Source organism: Erythrolamprus reginae, chromosome 2, assembly GCF_031021105.1.
Source record: "Erythrolamprus reginae isolate rEryReg1 chromosome 2, rEryReg1.hap1, whole genome shotgun sequence".
Classification (NCBI taxonomy): domain Eukaryota; kingdom Metazoa; phylum Chordata; class Lepidosauria; order Squamata; family Dipsadidae; genus Erythrolamprus; species Erythrolamprus reginae.
This window is the reverse complement of record NC_091951.1, coordinates 225,025,983-225,044,430: the sequence shown is the minus strand read 5'-3', so window position 1 is coordinate 225,044,430 and position 18,448 is coordinate 225,025,983. Positions and strand designations below refer to the sequence as shown.

General features: G+C 40.3%; 1 protein-coding gene across 2 annotated transcripts in view; it reads left to right on the top strand.

Annotated features, from left to right (window-relative positions):
- The window catches only part of EPHA1 (EPH receptor A1), a 106,830-nt gene that overhangs the window by 60,811 nt on the left and 27,571 nt on the right, over nt 1-18,448 (top strand). For both annotated transcript variants that reach the window (XM_070742044.1, XM_070742045.1), the window contains exon 4: nt 1,217-1,607. In XM_070742044.1, coding sequence (XP_070598145.1) covers nt 1,217-1,607 — 391 coding nt within the window. The remainder of the gene's footprint in view (nt 1-1,216; nt 1,608-18,448) is intronic.

The window sequence follows — 18,448 nt, the reverse complement described above, 5'->3', positions numbered from 1 at the left end:
GCCTCCTCCTCCCCCACTGCCGCGCTGGGACTGCCCCCTGCATCCGGGGCCGACGGGCCCGGCCTTGGCCCACTCTGCCCTGGTGTGGCCGAAGCACAAGCTCCGCTTCATCTCCCGCCACCGCGCCGGGGGCTGCCCGCCACCGCCGGGTCCCCTCTGCCACCCAATCCCAGTACAAGACGGCGGCAGCCCGCATCAAGATGGAGCCGGCCACCGTTAAACAGGTAGGAAGAGGGTGGAGAGAGAAAGAGAGGGCAAGAGGGGGGAGAGAGAAAGGAGGCAAGAGGGGAGAGAGATGTCAGCTCAAAGCCCCGCAGAGCTGCCACTGCCGCCTCCCCCCTTCTGTCCCAGTGTGTGATGGGCACCGGCATCTTTTCCTGAACAGGCAGGGCCAAAGTGGAATGGGGAGCACGCAGTTTTTCAAATGAAGAAAAACCTTGTCACTCCCCGGCCCCAGCTCTGATGCCTGGCTTGTCTGGGCAGCCTTGGAAAAGGCTGCGGGGGGAGGGAACATTGGTACTTACCCCGTTGCTCCTGCTGGTTTTTTCTAGCCACCCCCTCCCCCCACTTCAGTGGCTTTGTTCCCCTCTCGCACGCAAGCAAAGGAGACAGCCAACCACTCCAACAGCGCGCAAGGGGGGGGAAAGGCCATGGGAAGCCGATGAGGTTGGAGGGGGTGGATTCTTGCCACTGCCCCCCCCCACCTCACAGGCTTTTTCCCCCTCGCGCGCAAGCTACCTCAGCTGGGAAGAGGCGGCACCCGCTCAAGCCAGCAATGCCTGCCAGGTTCCCGTGAGCGCCCTCTTGTGGTGACTTTTCTGTGACCCGAGTATAACCCGAGGTCGGGTTTTTCAGCTCATTTTTTGGGCTGAAAAACTCGACTTATACTCGAGTATATATGGTATGTGCTGAATTAATCTAAAAGGTGAATAGGGATAGGTTGCATACATGAATTAGGGTTTATAAAGCAAGAAGGGCAGCATACAAGTCTAATAAATAATAATTATTATTATTATTATATATATACGTGTGTATTTTTCTTTAAAAATCTGAATTTTAGAGACAAACCTAAATTAAACTGTTTACTTTAGTTCTGAATATTAGTGAGGATTCAAATGTACTTAATTTACTTATGGTGGAACCCCTACATTTCAGAAAGGGATTGTATTTGGTTTAAACAAGTTGTTCAACTGACTTAAATCCTTTTGCTTTCCAGGTCAACACTGTGGCAGGTGACAACATTTTCACAGCTCGAGATGTTGAGGTCGGCTCGCTGAAGTTGAACATGAAAGTAAGCTCCATTGGGAAGCTACAGCAGCGTGGTTTTTATCTGGCTTTCCAGAACTCCGGAGCTTGTGTGGCCTTGGTTTCTGTGAGAATTTATTACAAGACCTGTTCAGACAGCATTAGTGGACTGGCCCATTTTCCAGAGACACTTGCTGGTGCTGAGGGTCTAACAGAAGTGCCTGGTGTCTGTCTGAAGAATGCAACGGAAGAGATGGGTGTTCCACCCAAGATGCACTGCAGTCCCAGTGGGGAGTGGTTGGTGCCAGTGGGCAGGTGCATATGCGTCGTTGGTTTTGAAGAGGTCAAAGGAAGATGTGTGGGTAAGTACCCAAAGGGGTAAACCTGTTGTAAGCCGCTCCGCGTCTCCGGAGAGGGGCGGCATACAAATCTAAATCTAAATAATAATAATGATGATGATGATGATGATGATGATGATGATGATGATGCTAGGCGCAATGCCAAAGGATCTCAGCGGACATTTGAAAACCATCGGAATTGACAAAATCTCCATCTGTCAATTGCAAAAGGCCGCTTTACTGGGATTGGCAAACATAATTCGCCGCTACATCACGCAGTCCTAGGTGCTTGGGAAGCGCCCGACTGGTGATGAAATACGAAATCCAGCATAGTGATCTTGTTTGCTGTGTTGTATTGACATAATAATAATAATAATAATAATAATAATAATAATAATAATAATAATAATAATAATAAACCCTGACATGAATGTGGAGGATTTTCCAATTTCTAGGTTGGAAAATATGTCGTTTTACAAATAGATGTGAGAAATTACTCATGACATGATTGGGGTACATTATCTGGCTCCCCTGGCTCTTAATGCAAAGGATTATTGATCCTTTTTTGGTTCCATTCTACTACAACCCCAATCTGGTGGCAAGCAAAATCATATCATGGGGCAAAATTAACTAAATTAACGGTCTCATTCAGCAAGGGAAACTCTGGGCTCACTTTATTTATTTATTTATTTATTTATTTATTTATTATTTAGATTTGTATGCCGCCCCTCTCCGAAGACGCGGGGCGGCTTGGTGGTTGTAAGTCAAGGACTTTCTCTATTGCTTTGCTAACAACTATTAAAATTCAGGACAACACTTCTGAAAGATAGTTATGGCAGGGATCTCCAACCTTGGCCACTTTAAGACCTGTAGACCTCAACTCCCAGAATCCTGGGAATTGAAGTCCACAAGTCTTAAAGTGGTCAGGGTTGGAAATAAGAAACTAAAGTAGTTTCTGCTACTCCCACACTTCCATCACCTGTTACAAGTGCATTATAAAAACCAACCCTTGGGACTCTGGACAGCCACTGGACTGGAGAGACAGGTAGTTTGTTTTTATCTCAGGGAGTTCCCCTCTGGTGATAGAAAAATATTCCTATTCAAACTTTCCCAAAATGCCATCTGTAAATGAGAAAGGTGAAAAAAGAATAAACTATGAGAAAAGGGGGGTGCACAGGGGCTTTGGAAATACAGTATATATATTTAAAAACAAATAAAGAGGACAGGGCAGAAAGAAGGAAATAAACTAATCTGAAGAAAAGGTATATATGCCTTGTGTTATAATACTAGAACTAGGATCGTCGTGCAAAGGTGAATTGTGTTGCATTCAAGGCAGATGAAAATAGTACCTCTGAAGCACACAAGAACTTATGGAATTTCACCAGATGTAGCAATGACCACAAAAGAAACTCCAACAAAATTCTAGGGAATAAGATTTCCAATCACTACTAGCCAGGATAGCAACACCAATAGACTGATATAACACTCTATAATGCTTTACAGCACTCTCTGAGCAGTTTACAATGTCAGTGTTGAAAGTACGTAGGTAAGACCTCCTTCATCGCCAATGAAAAAGACTGAAGCTGCAGTCAGTTTAAAGTAAAGTTTATTCACCGCATAGCAGAAACAGAGTTGCTATACGAGTTGTAACCCAGGCGCGAACTGCAACAATATCGGCTTTTCCGGCTTTTATACATTGTTTCTTCCCGCTCAAAATAACTGACGCGTATTTGAATTTCCCGGGCATTTTAAACAAATCACCATTCAACAATCTATGACTCAACTATTTACATCATGCTAATGAATATTCAACAAGTGTATTGCCCCAAACAATCTGTATGGAAGCAGGGGTGAAACCCAGCAGGTTCTGACAGGTTCTAGGGAACTGATAGTGGAAATTTTGACTAGTTTGGAGAACTACCGGTCATCAGCCTGTATGCTGGCCGGCTGTTGCAGGGTAGCGGAAGAAGCAGCTCGTGGGTTTCTTCATGCCAGGCGATCCCAAGGCTTGAAGGAGCTGCCCAGCAGGCTGCTCAGTTTCCGCGCCATTTGGACAGGCCAATTCAGAGTCTCTCGTGGGTGGGTGATCCCTGGTGTGATGGGATCTCCCAGCATTAAACAATGTCATTTGGCGGGGCCCAGGGGAAGAGCCTTCTCTGTGGCGGCCCCGACCCTCTGGAACCAGCCCCCCCCTGAGATTAGAACTGCCCCCACCCTCCTGGCCTTTCGTAAGCTCCTTAAAACCCACCTCTGCCGTCAGGCATGGGGGAACTGAAATAACTTCCCCAGGCCTATACTGTTTATGTATGGTATGTTGTGTGCATGTTGTCTTAAATTATGGGTTTTTAGTTTTAATTATTAGATTTGTATTGTACATTGTTTTTTCTATTACTGTTGTGAGCCGCCCCGAGTCTGCGGAGAGGGGCAGCATACAAATTTAATTAATAATAATAATAATAATAATAATAATAATAATAATAATAATCCGTGGCCAGCGAGCATGCTCAGATCAACCTGATTTGAGGGCCACATGGCCGGTCCCAGAAGTTCATGGGATCGCCCAACAGGCAGCATGGCACTCGCGCTGGCCCAATAGGCTGAGGGACTTTTCCAGGCCAGAATAAAAGGGTCGGCACCCCTACCCACCCCCAGCACATCCTTTTTTGGATTCCTCTTCGCTGGCAGGGGTGAAATCCAGCAGGTTCTGACAGGTTCTAGAGCAGTGTTTCCCAACCTTGGCAACTTGAAGATATCTGGACTTCAACTCCCAGAATTCCCCAGCCAGCGAATGCTGGCTGGGGAATTCTGGGAGTTGAAGTCCAGATATCTCCAAGTTGCCAAGGTTGGGAAACACTGTTCTAGAGAACTGATAGCGGAAACTTTGAGTAGTTTGGAGAACTGGCAAATACCACCTCTGGCTGGCCTCACAGTGGGGTGGGAATAGATATTTTGCACTATCCTTCCCCTGCCATGCCCACCAAGGCATGCCCACAGAACTGGTAGTAACAAAATTTGGATTTCACCACTGGATGGAAGGTTGAGTCATCTTGAGCTGGTCAAGATTGAACTCCTGGGTATGGACAGAGTTAGCCTGCCAATATTGCATTCCAACCACTGTGACATCAGGATGGCCCTCTGTAAAAACCAAAGAACGTGTGAAACTGCAAAACTGGAGTGGAGAGAGACTCTTCTCTAGGTCTGTTCTGTTGGCAAGCTTCTCACAGGGCCACTGCATAGTCAGAGTGCTAGACTAGAAACGTTTTATCTGATATACAGTAGTTGCTGTAATGATGATATTCTCCTGCAACGAAGAGATGCCTGGATGATACACCCATAATGCCAACTTCCCAAGATGCTTCCTTTTAGATTGTTTTACAGCATTTCCTCCCTCTAGAGGCTATCTTACAAGTCTTGGAAGTACCTGGGCAACTACTAAAGCTCCATGTTCCCTGCCCTTGGGACCAAAAGAAGAACAGATAACTTTTTCCGGCCTAGGATTTTCCCCTCCCTGTTCTTCTTCCACAGCTCAGCCAGTTTTTCCACTTAGCTGCTACGATGACTGCTTTCTTCCCCCGCCCTCCCGGGTTGTGAACAGTCCATTGGAATGGGATAGAGAATCCATCCTGCCCAGGCAGGTTCTCTCTGACTGCACTTACCACCGCTGTAGCTGGCATGCTGTTGCTCCTTAGCAATGTTACATATAAGTAATGGAAAAGGTGTCTTCCAACCACAGAATTCAAAAGAGTGAATGCTGCTTCTCAGATTGATGAGAGGGCAAATTTAGGGTGGGAAAGTGAAAAAAGTTTGAAGAGAAAACATAGCTGGAATAATAGCCATTGATAGCTCAAGACAGAGTCATTGTGATGATGAGAGACATTTATATCTACTGTTCAAACATAAAATTGGAATTCATCAAATGAATTGGTTGTTTATGTTTTATGAGAAAAGAAGTACAGTATTTATTTATTTTATTTTTATTTATTTATTTATTTTGTCCAATACATAATACACATTGAAGAGAATAGATATGTAATAATATAAATAAAGAAAAGAATAGAAGAAAAGATATAAAAGTATAGGTGAACATATTTGAAAGGAAGAAAAGATAAATGAGATAAGGAGAGACAATTGGACAGGGGACGGAAGGCACACTGGTGCAGTTATGCATGCCCCTTACTGACCTGTAAGGAACCTCGAGAGGTCAATCGTGGATAGTCTAAGGGAAAAATGTTGGGGGTTAGGGGTTGACACTACTGAGTCAGGTAATGAGTTCCACACTTCGACAACTCGGTTGCTGAAGTCATATTTTTTACAGTCAGGTTTGGAGCGGTTAATATTAAGTTTGAATCTGTTGCGTGCTCTTGTGTTGTTGCGGTTGAAGCTGAAGTAGTCATTGACAGGTAGAATGTTGCAGCACTTCCATTGTGTCTGGGCCCTAGTTAGCAAGGTGACGGGGACAGAGGTGAAATTTAAGCTTCATACATTATTCCCCTTTATTTTTTCCTGGTCAAAGGATATACAGTAGCTGCTGTTTGTTCAAGACAGTGCTGCCATGGGTACAAATCCAAGTTACATCTTCTGGGCACTTTGGTTTTAGTGACAAGGTGAAAAATGCCTCAGTCTATGTTGCCAAATAATTTTTGTGCAGTTTACTGATAGCTGGACAACTATACACGCAACCTTCCATCATAATCACAACTATGTTGCTTGAGTGCCGCACTGGAATTTTCAAAAATCTATTAATGGCAGGAAAGGCCTCTCCTTTTTTTCAGAAATCATTCTTGGTTTTAACCAAGCCCTTCTAGGGGCTAGATAGACAGAAAATGCCTATATATCTTTGGACACAATAATTATTCTTTTATTCTAGCCGAAAGTACGGTAGTTTTAAATATTGCCAGATGTTGATTATGGATAAAAATAAAACAAATTTGAAGAAAATTCTTCTCAAAGTCATGGCTTAAACCAGACTTTAATGGACTCGCCCAGTGTTGGGAGCATGCCAGATATATGTGTTTTTTGAGCTTAGTTCAAAGATCAGGGTGGGGTTGTATTCAAATAGGATAAAGAAAAGGCTGAGGGGGACAGCCGTATAGCTTTGGTCTTCGTACAATCTGCATGAAAGATGGAAATGGGAAGGGAAGATACATGCTTGAACTTTAACATGCAGTGCAGTTGAGAGAGGACAATTTATCCTTCATCTTGCTAAGAGAGGGAAGTTGCAAGGCTTAGTCAGACATGATATGTGTATTGTGAGTAAAATAAATAATTATTCTTTTAAATACTTGCAGGCAGTTATTGAGCAGATTTTTGTGGCCTTCACTATCCAGATTTTGCCCTACATTTAATAATAATAATAATAATAATAATTATTATTATTATTATTATTATTATTATTATTATTATTATTTATTAGATTTGTATGCCGCCCCTCTCCGAAGACTCGGGGCGGCTCACAACAATAATAAAAACAATATAGTAGAACAAATCTAATATTAAAAAGCATATAAAACCCTATCATTATTTAAAAAACCAAACAACACATTCATACCAAACATAAAACAAAGTATAAAAGAGCCTGGGGAAAAGGTGTCTCAATTCCCCCATGCCTGGTGGTATAAGTGAGTCTTGAGTAGTTTACGAAAGACAGGGAGGGTGGGGGCAATTCTAATCTCCGGGGGGAGTTGATTCCAGAGGGCTGGGGCTGCCACAGAGAAGGCTCTTCCCTTGGGGCCCGCCAAACGACATTGTTTAGTCGACGGGACCCGGAGAAGGCCAACTCTGTGGGACCTTATCGGTCGCTGGGATTCGTGCGGTAGCAGGCGGTTCCAGAGGTACCATTCTCTGTAGACAAGAGAGAGATTGAAATGCACAGGATATTCTAGTCAATAGTCTGACTAGAAAGATGCTACTGAGAAGAACTGAAGCCACAAAGAATCAGGAGGTGTCTGGGAGCATCCTTTCTGACTACCGTAATCAATTTAATAAAAATTTCCTTGGATTGTGGCTATCAGACTTGGGTCATAAGTCTTCTCCTGCAGTGTAGCTAGAAAGATGTAGCTATAAACTATTCATTATCTCTTCAAGAATATTTGGAGCCTCTTCAGTTTTTAAAAATACTGGCAAAACTCCTGAGTTGTATAAGGTGAACAACGAATTGATTTTACTTTCAGAGGTGCAGGTACAACCATTCATTTAATGACCATCTGAAGTTACAACAGCACTGAAAAAAGTGATTTGTAGCTGTTTTTCACACTTACAATCTTTTCCGCCTCCTGTGGCATTTGAATGCTTGGTAATTAGCATGTATTTATGATAGTTGCAAGGGGTCATTGTGATCATCACCTTTTGATGAGGAAAGTCAATGGGGAATCCAGATTCAGTTAACTGTGTTAGTAACTTAACAACTTAACAAATGTGGCAAGAAAGGTCGTAACATGGAACAAAACTCACTTAACTGTCTTGCTTAGCAACAGAAATTTTGGAGTCAATTGTTGTCATAAATCGAGGCCTATGGGTCAGCAGTGGGTTGCTACCAGTTCACACTGGTCCAGGCGAACCAGTAGCAGCAGTGGCAGGAGGCTCCGCCCACCCACCTGGACATCATCAAAAATGTGCAGAAGCATTGCCTGCATGCAAAGCGTATGCACCCACCCGCTCCTATTCCCGAACCAGTAGCAAAGTTAAGTGAAACCGACTACTGGTACATGTATTAATAAGGAGGATAAACATCCTTTGATAAAGTACATATATTTACAGCATTTGGAAACCCCCTGGAGCAGAGGTCTTCAAACTTGGCAACTTTAAGACTTGTGGACTTCAACTCCCAGAATTCTCCAGCTGGAGAATTCTGGGAGTTGAAGTCCACAAGTCTTAAAGTTGCCAAGTTTGGGGACCCCTGCCCTGGAGTAAAAGGTCAGCAAGTGTACTTGTCAATTATGTATTTGTTGGACTTACTTTTGTTTCAGATGGGTTTTGGGCGTTCTCCATTTTCCTGGTTTGTATGCTTTGTCTCTTTCACTGTCAAAGCTACGACAATATACTTCCTCATGCCACTGAACTTTCTCTGTATATCGTGGTCACACCTGTCAATATTCTCCTGTTTCTTTTCACACTCTTTTGATAAATAGAAATGACAGAGAACTTGATTCAGCGCTGCCATAAGGAATGGAGAGATCAGCTTGTTTCTTGAATTTGCCAGTTGGCTCACCCATCCATCTGCTCCATCCACTTTCTACATCTATTTGCTTTCCACCCACAGGGGGGGGAAATCAGCACAACTTTTATATTTTTACAAAAAAAAACCTTCCTGCACCCTTTCCCCTCAGACAGGCACTTTTGTAAACACGTTGTACTAAAATTCACATTTTTGTACTTTTCTTTTGGGGCAAGACCTGTATCATGCAATCCAAATATTTGTTTATACTGAAAGAGCTTGACCTATGATCCCAGGAAGGGCATATCAGTCTCTTTTACTTAAAGTCAAACAAGCTTCTTGAGCTGACCTAACTACCAGCACGTTGTAGAACTTTGGCACAGAATATTTACAACCTCAGCTGGGACATTTCCTGTGGTATAAGATAGCAAGGGCCTGAGTCAGAGTCATTTGTGGTATTTCACCTGAAAGAAAGACGATTGCCTCAAAGTTTTATACCTTCCCTGGCATGTCATTAAATGAATGAGAAGTTCTTCTGGGGGTTCTAGAAGATCAATGGAGCAGGTCATTTGCTATGAACATTGTTTAGACCAGTCCATTAACTGAGGAAAGGGAGGAATGATATACCATTCTGTTTTCTTTTAGGGAAGCTCAGAAAGCTTCAACTGAAGAATCCCCCATATGAGAGTGTGATCCCATATGCTTATTTTGACATCCAAAATAGATCAGGTTGAGGTGTAGACCAGGTTGAAAGGATCGGCACCTTTCAAGTGACTGTATAGGTCAGGAATTGCTTAATGTCATATGTTTTCTTCCCCAAACACACTTGAGCTGGGCATAGCATCGTGGTAGGCTTCAAAAATTTCAGCAATGACTACTCTGCCCAGTTTCTGGGTGGGCATGGCCATGGTGTGAAGGGGGTTGTTTTCGCCTTCCTCAAGCTCCGGAGGCTTTCCTCGAACCTCTGGGAGGGTGAAAACTGCCTCCCTGGGCTCCGGAGGCTCTCCGGTGGCCAGAAACAAGCCCGGTTTTGGACTTCCAGAACTTCCAGAAGGCCTATTTTCCGCCTCCCCAAGCCTCCATGCAGGCCCTACACTTAAGTGGCATCCAAAATGGGCTGCATGGAGACTCCTGGGAGGAGAGGGGTGGGCAGGGCCAGCGAAGGATGTTGGTTTGGCAGTTTGCCGAACCAGCCATAACATTATGATAGGGTTTTATGTGCTTTATAATATTAGATTTGTTTTCGCTGGAATATTGTTTTTATTATTATTGTGAGCCACCCCGAGTCTTTGGAGAGGGGCGGCATACAAATGTAATAAATTGAATTGAATTGAATTGAATTGAATTAGCTGTGGGTCTGAACCCAGCTGAACCCCTAGCACCCAGAGACCACTTGATGATTTCACAGGGACAATTCTGACTGGCTGTTTGGCTTTCTCTCACTAATAGTGAAACTTTTTGGCTCTGGCTGAACTGGGGTGGCAGCACCTATCTCTCCCTTCAATTTAATGAGCCCATACAAGCTCGTTAAGATAATTGCTGGGTGGTGGTAGCAGTTGAGCTGGTGCCACTGTCTGCCTCCCCCACAAAGGGGAGGGGTGTCTCACGGCCTATTATTTTCCCTCACCAAATTGCAACCAAATTCCCATCTGCCTGCCTGCCTTCCTGCTGTCTGTCTCAGAACAGAGGAAATGGGTCTTTCTGCATCTCACAGGGTAAGGTGTTTATCAACCACTCCAAAGTCAGAAAGAAATGTAGTGACTATCAAAGTGAGAACCCAGAAAAGTCCTAAGATAATTCACTCTGCGTCATGAAGTTCTGGCAGTTAGATTTCCAATTTCTACCTCCTTTCAAACATTCATTCGTGGATTTATTTGGTGTACTTTTGAAAATATGACAGCATGACCGTGACAAACACAGTTGCAAAACATGAATCAAGCAAGATTCTTCATTGGCTGTCAGCTATTGAATGTGTGGTGTGGGAACCCCGTGGCTGCTCTGATATTATGTGCAACCAAACCAATACACTGAGGAGTATTTATAAAGAAGCATTACTCATCTTAGAGCAAAGTGGCTCAGCATCAGCACAACACCCATCAATTTATGCCTTCCTCCAAGGAAATCAGACTGTCTGCTCTGAATTAGCCTTTCCCTATTCATATTAGAAATAATTAATCCTGGTTGACAAGAGCCCTGATCCAGGAAAATGGAGGACAATTGGAGGAGGGGCCGAAAGACAAGTGTTTTCTTGCGTCTGATTCATTTCAGCTTCAGTGTGATGTAATCAGCCAAACCCATTGCATATTAGAAATGAATAACTTCTCCAATAAAGGAGAATACTTTTAGCTCAGGGTTGACTTAAGGGGTGCTTGGTGCTCTCTGAGCTTCCTTACATATAGACTAGTGATGGCTAACCTTTTTCTCCTTGGGTGCCGAAAGAATGTGTGTGTGTGCGCTATTGTGTATGCATGAGTGCCCACACTCATAATTCAGATATTCCCTTCCCCCTAGGCTTATAAAATTTATGCATGGTATATCTGTATGTATGATTGGTTTTTCTTAAATTGGGGTTTTAAATTACTTTTAATATTAGATTTGTTTATATTGTCTTTTTTACTGTTGTTAGCCACTCCAAGTCTGCATACAAATCAAATCAAATCAAATCAATCAATCAATCAATCAATCAATCAATCAATGCCTGGGGAAGGCGTAAACAGCTTTCCCCACCCCCAGAGGCGCTCTGGAAGCCGGAAGCAGCCTGTTTCCCAACTTCTAGTAGGTGCCAATAGGCTTGTGTTTCACCCTCCCCAGGCTCAAAAGGCTTCCCTGGAACCTGTGGCACCCGTGCCATAGGTTCGCCATCACTGATATAGACAGATTTAACCATAGCTTCAATTAGGAAAATGTGACCATACTAAACCAAGCCAAGTCCCCAAATGCCAGGGAATTTCTAGAAGCCTGCTACTCTGACACGTAGATATTAACAACATCTATAGACTATGCAAAAGAGACTGCCAACCAGTTTGAAAAGGGAATAAAAAGACCCCAGCATCTCTCTACCAGCAATCAGCACACAGATCAGCATAGATGAACTCCATAGTTAACATCAGACCAACAATCAAGTAAACAATACTCCAACTGGGAAAATGCCTGTGAAGCCAACAGTAAACAGCCCAGCCAAATAATCTCTAAGACTACCCCCACCCCTGACAGGGCAAACCACTAGAATATAAACTGTCAGCAAACAACACTCCTTAATAACACTGATGATGTTACTAGTTTGGGTAATGAAACATCTACAAGAAAGCAAGCAAGTCCAGAGTGTGGTCTAACATTCCTCGCCCCCACTTCCTCCCATGCCACGTGGCTGTGGGTGCATGCGCAGTGGCAAAAACTCGGCTTGTGCATCTGCGTAGAAGCCAAAAACAAAATGGTGGCACCCTTGGACCAGCACCGACAGACCCAGCTACATGATAACGGGAACTTAGAACCAGTAGGAACCCACCTTTGAAGCAAGCCCAGCATGCACCAAGGATCTCCCCGCCCGCCGCGACTAACTTCTCACTGAACAGTTTTCATGCTTGATAATCTAGAAAAGGGGAAGACTTTCTGTATAGAAAGATGAAAAACAAGAATGGTCCTCTCTGCGCTCTGGCTAGAAATTGAGGGGGGGGGGGAATCTTGGGAGAAGACAGTGGTAAAGTCCTTCTGTACAAGGTAATTCTCAACTTACAACAGTTCATTTAGTGATTCTCAATCTTTCTAATGCCGCAACCCCTTAACACAGGTCCTCATGTTGTGGTGACCCCCAACCATAAGTCTAGCCCCAATTCTCCCAACAAAACTTGAAGCTGTTTGGCAGGAAGGTCAGAGGGACACCCCCACTGTAAAGGCCTGATTGGTCGGATTGTAAAAATATGTTCCAAGGCACCAAAATAGAAGCTTTGGCTCCTAACACCATGGGATATTTGTCTTTTCCCATGGTCTTAGACGACCCTTGTGAAACAGTCATTCGACCCTCAAAGGGGTCCCGACCCCCAGGTTGAGAAACACTGGTTTGGTGACTGTTGAAATTTATAACAGCACTGAAAAAAGTGACCTATGACCGTTTTTCACACTTATGACCGTGCCATCATCCCTATGATCATGCGATCAAAATTCAGATGCTTAGCAGCTGTTTGATATTTATGGTGGTTGCAGTGTCCCAGGATAAGAACATAAGAACATAAGAAGAGCCATGGTGAATCAGGCCAAAGCCCATCGAGTCCATCACTCTGTGCCACACAGTGGCCCACCAATTGTACATGGGGATCTTGAGCAGAAAGAGAAGGCAAAACCCTCCCTTTCCCCTGACCCCCAACAAATGGTACCCAAGGGAATCCTGCCTGCCTCAACCAACATAGAGGCGGCACTTGGACATCCATTTCATTGACAGGGTCATTGACTTCTGACAAGCAAAGTCAATGGGGAAATCAGATTCATTTAACAACCGAGTAACTAACTTACCAACTGCAGGGATTCACTTAAGAACTGAGGCAAGAAAGGTCATAAACTGGGGCAAAATTCTCTTAACATATGTCTCACTTAAAGGAAATGTTGGGCTCGCTTGTGGCTGTAAATCAGGGATTACTTGTACTATTGTCAAGATCATTATCTGGACATGATGAACATTTCTGTGTGATCATCAAACAAGGCCACTGCAACAGTAGTCACTGGCTTCAAATTGGCAGCTGCGATCAAGCAAACAAATCCCTTTTTTTTTTTTTCAATTTTTTTATTATTTTTCATAAAAAGACAAACAAATACAAACAAACAATAAACATAAAGTGGGGGTGTATTTCCCCCGCTTCTTATGAAAGTATAAATTCAAATATAGAAAAAGAATACATATGTATTAACTATTATAAAAAAAAGAAAAAAATTAATAAATTTGAATTGAAGTTTACAAATCTTAATGTGGGTATTAAGGTTAGTATAACATAGTTACCAAAAAGGAAAGATACCTTTAATATAATCCTAATTACTATAATAAAATAGTATTAAACCTTCATTCTAAACATTAAAACTAAATTCAACTATTATACTTCAAAGATCTTAATATATTGCTTATACTTATACATACATAACTATATCATAATCATCAAAAAATCCTTTTAAACTAATATTACTATTATTATCATCTAGATAAAAACTAATACAAAATAAAGAAAAAGAAAAAACAACCACTAACAATATATCTTATTTTTTCTTATCTATCCATTTGTAAACGTTGTTCCATGTTTCGTAAAATTTAGTATCCTCTTGATCGTTTAATCTTCTTGTCATCATATCCATTTCAGCGCAATCTAATATCTTAGCTATAACCTCTTCTTCCTTGGGGATTTCCTCCCCTTTCCAGTTTTGCGCATATATTATTCTAGCCGCAGTTAATATATGTATGATTAAATAAAAAATTTCTTTCTTATAAATCTGGGTTGTGACACCTAATAAATAAAATTCCGGGGTATTATCTATATCTTGTTTTATTATTTCTTTTAATATTTTTTCAATCATCTTCCAATATAGTTTTGCTTTGCTACATGTCCACCATTGATGATAGTAAGTTCCTATATCCTTCTTACATTTCCAACATATTGGGGATGTTTTGGGAAACATTTTTGCTATCCTATTTGGTGGGAGATGCCATCTATAGAACATTTTGATTTGGTTTTCTTTTAAAGAAACTGATTTAGTCATTTTCCAATTATTAATCCACACTTTCTCCCATGTGTCTATATCTATTTCCTTACCAATATTTCTACACCATCTTATCATAGTATCTTTTAGAGTCAACTCTATATTTTTATGAGCAATAAGTAGTTTATATATTTTCCCTATCATTTTTGTAGGGTTAGTGGTTATTAAGGTAGTTAAAGAATTCTTACTTTTATTAAAAATGTAAAGAGTTTTATCCTTCTGATATCTAGATCGGATCTGGGCATAGTGCCACCAATCTATTATTATCCCTTCTTCTTGTAGTTCGATTCTAGATTTAAGCTTCATCTGATCATTTAATAGTTCTTTATATCTATGAGTCATTTTCTTATCCTTTATAGACTTTGGATGCGTTATTGCTTCTAAGGGAGCTAACCAATCTGGAATGCTTAAAAAATGATTCTTCTTTATATCTTTCCATACTTCTAGTAAGTATTTCCTTAATGTATGCCTTTTAAAATATGAATGGTTTTTGTCCTTATCATACCATAAAAATGCGTGCCATCCAAGCATTAAATCATGTCCTTCTAGTTCGAGTGTTCTTTTATTATCTAAGATTATCCAATCTCTAAGCCATGTTAGTGCAGCGGCCTGGTAGTATAATTTCCAATTTGGAAGGCCAAATCCTCCTCTTTCTTTGATATCTTCTAAACAATTCATTTTTATCCTTGCTTTTTTACCTTGCCATATAAATTTTTTAACTAAGTTGGTTAAAGTTTTTAAAAAGATACCCCCTGGGTTTATTGGTATTGTCTGAAAAAGAAATAAGACCTTGGGTAAAATGTTCATCTTAATTGTTGCAATTCTTCCTAAGAAAGATATTTTCAAATTGTTCCAGGTTGCTAAGTCTTTTTTAATTTCTGCTAACAATTTCATATAATTATCATTTTTTAATGTTATTGTTTTCGCTGTTAAATTTATTCCTAAATATTTTACCTTTTTTACAGTCTTTATTCCAGAAATAGTTTCTAATTTAGTTTCTAGTGTTTTGTTCATGTTTTTAGTCAAGTAATGTGTTTTGTTTTTGTTTATCTTTAAACCTGCTACATTTCCATATTGTTCAATGGTTTGTAATAAAGTAGGAACTGTTGTAGTCGGTTCTTCAATTATAAACATTAGATCATCTGCAAAGGCCTGGAGTTTATAGATTTCATCTCCTACGGTTAAACCTTTTATTCTGGGGTCCGCTCTTATTTTAATTAATAAGGTTTCAAGGGTCATAATAAATAACAATGGTGATATAGGACATCCTTGGCGAACTCCCTTATTTATGTCAAGTATTGGTAATTGACTGTTATTCAATATTATATTCGTTGTTTGTTTTGAATATATGGTATCTATTAGATTAACAAATTTTGGGCCAAATCTCATTTTATTTAATTGCATTTTTATAAATATCCAATTAACGTTGTCGAAGGCTTTTTGAGCATCCAAAAACATTAAAGATGCCATCTTATCTGGGTGTTGTTCATAGTACTCTAGTATATTTATTACAGTTCTAATATTATTTTTAATTTGTCTCCCTGGAAGAAACCCATTTTGGTCTTGGTGTATTATTCCATTCATAACTCCTTTGAGTCTTTCTGCATAAATGGCAATAAAGATCTTATAGTCTACATTTAATAGTGATATAGGCCTATAATTTTTTATTTTTTCTGGTTCTGTACCCTGTTTATGTATTAAGGTTGTCAGTGATTCTGACCAAGATTTAGGAATTTTTCCGTCAAGTCTACAGGAATTAAAAGTTTCTAACATATGGTTTCTTATTGTTTCATTATCTATCTTATACCATTCTGCAGGTATGGCATCTGGACCTGTGGCCTTGTTGCTTTTCTGTTTTTTAATTGTTATTAGGAGTTCCTCCATTGTTATTGGTCCATCCATGGTAGCCTGTTGATCTTCTGTTATTTGTGGTAGATTTGAAGCCTCTAAATAGTTAAAAACTTCATCTTCAATGACATGATCTTTAGCATATAATTCCTTATAAAAATTATACACAATGTCTGCCTTACCTTCTGTATCGTATTTTATTTTACCATCTTTATCTTCTAATTTTTGGATTAATTTTGATTGACTCTGTTTTCTAAGTTTATACGCTAGCCATCTGCCAGGTTTATTTGCATATTCAAAGTATTGTTGCTTTGCTCTTTTAATCTTTTCAGTTAGTTGGTTTTGTTCTATAACTCTAATTTTATGTTTAATTACGTTTATTTCTGTCTTTAGATCTCTGTTCTTAGTATGTTGCTGCGATAAGGATTCTAATTGTTTTAGTTCGTTTGTTAATTGTAAATACTCTAATTTCTTTTCCTTATTGTGTTTTGCTGTATAAGATATTGTTAAACCTCTTATGTACGCTTTAACTGTATCCCATAAGTTCTGTGGAGTAGTGTCTGATGTTTTATTAATTTCAAAAAATATTTTTAATTCCTTTTCAATCCAATCCTTATATTTCTTGTCGTTTAATATATACCTATTCATCCGCCAATTGTTCTGTTTATTATTCATCGTCATATAGACCACTATTGGATTGTGATCGGCCCATGTATTAACGTCTATCTCAACTTCTCTTATTTGTTCTGCCACCGTTTTTGGTGCCCATAACATGTCAATTCTCGTCCAAATTTTGTGAGGATTGGAATAAAAGGTAAATTGCCTTTTGAGAGGGTGTCTTTCCCTCCAAATATCGCTTAATAATAGTTCCGCTTTCATTTTTTGAAAAGTACTGGGTAGCAAGTTTCTTCTTGTTTTTTTACCTTTTCCCCTTTTTTTATTACTTCCCCCTCCTGAGTGGTCTAATTGTCTATTCGCGATAGCATTAAAATCACCTATTATCAATAGATTATCAATAGCTAAATCTGTTATTATTTGGTGTAAATTTTTATAGAATGTCATTTGGTCTTCATTGGGGGCATAAATGGAAACAACCACTAGAGGTCTGGGTTCAATATCTACTTGTACAATCAATATCCTACCCTCTTTATCCTTATATATTTGTTTGGAATTTATAGAATTCTTGACATACATCACTACACCTCTTTTTTTTTGGTCTGCTAATGCAGCATACATTTTTCCAAATCCCTTTTTATGTCTGTGTAATGCAGTGTTTCCCAACCTTGGCAACTTGAAGGTATTTTGACTTCAACTCCCAGACATTCGCTGGCTGGAGAATTCTGGGAGTTGAAGTCCAAATACCTTCAATTTGCCAAGGTTGGGAAACACTGGTGTAATGCAGGCCTTGTCAGCCCATCCGAATCTTCAGAGAGGGGCGACATACGAACATAATAATAACAATAATAATAATAATAATAATAATAATAATAATAATAATTTTAAGCCAATGATTTTATTCTGTGGAACAAATGACTGAGAGTTTGGGGGAGAACTTTTAATATAAGAAAGGAAATTTAATTTCACATAAAATGAATCGATCTCTTCTTTTTCTTGAAGAGAACATAATTCAATTCTTTGGAGTCGCATTTGCGTTTTAAAGAAGGGAGACAAGTTAGGCTGTAATGTAGTAACCAAAAATTAGAAGGAATCTCATACAGCTCCATAATATGATGAAGCTCGCAAAAACTTGTGCCTGTTAATAAGATTACTTAGTCTGAAATCTGATTCAGATGTCTTTAGGCTCTTTCAGTGAGAACACTTAGCTTTATTTGTTAGTTTTATTTGGACCACACTGTGTGTCAGTTCAAAATGCCATTCAACATAGTGTTGAAAAGCAGTTTTAATAACCCTGATAAAAACTTCAAAAAGTTACTGGACTTTGTTTGAAAAAAAGAAAATCCAATACATTTATATTGGATTATACAGTACTGTATCTATAAAGAAAAATCTACCTTCCTATGGCAGGTGCTGCCACCTGCTGTTTTTAATTTATTTATCGTGCAAGGGCATGTGTGGTGCAACCTTTTCCCCAGCTTCATTCCTTTCCCTCCCTCTGGTGACATAATCC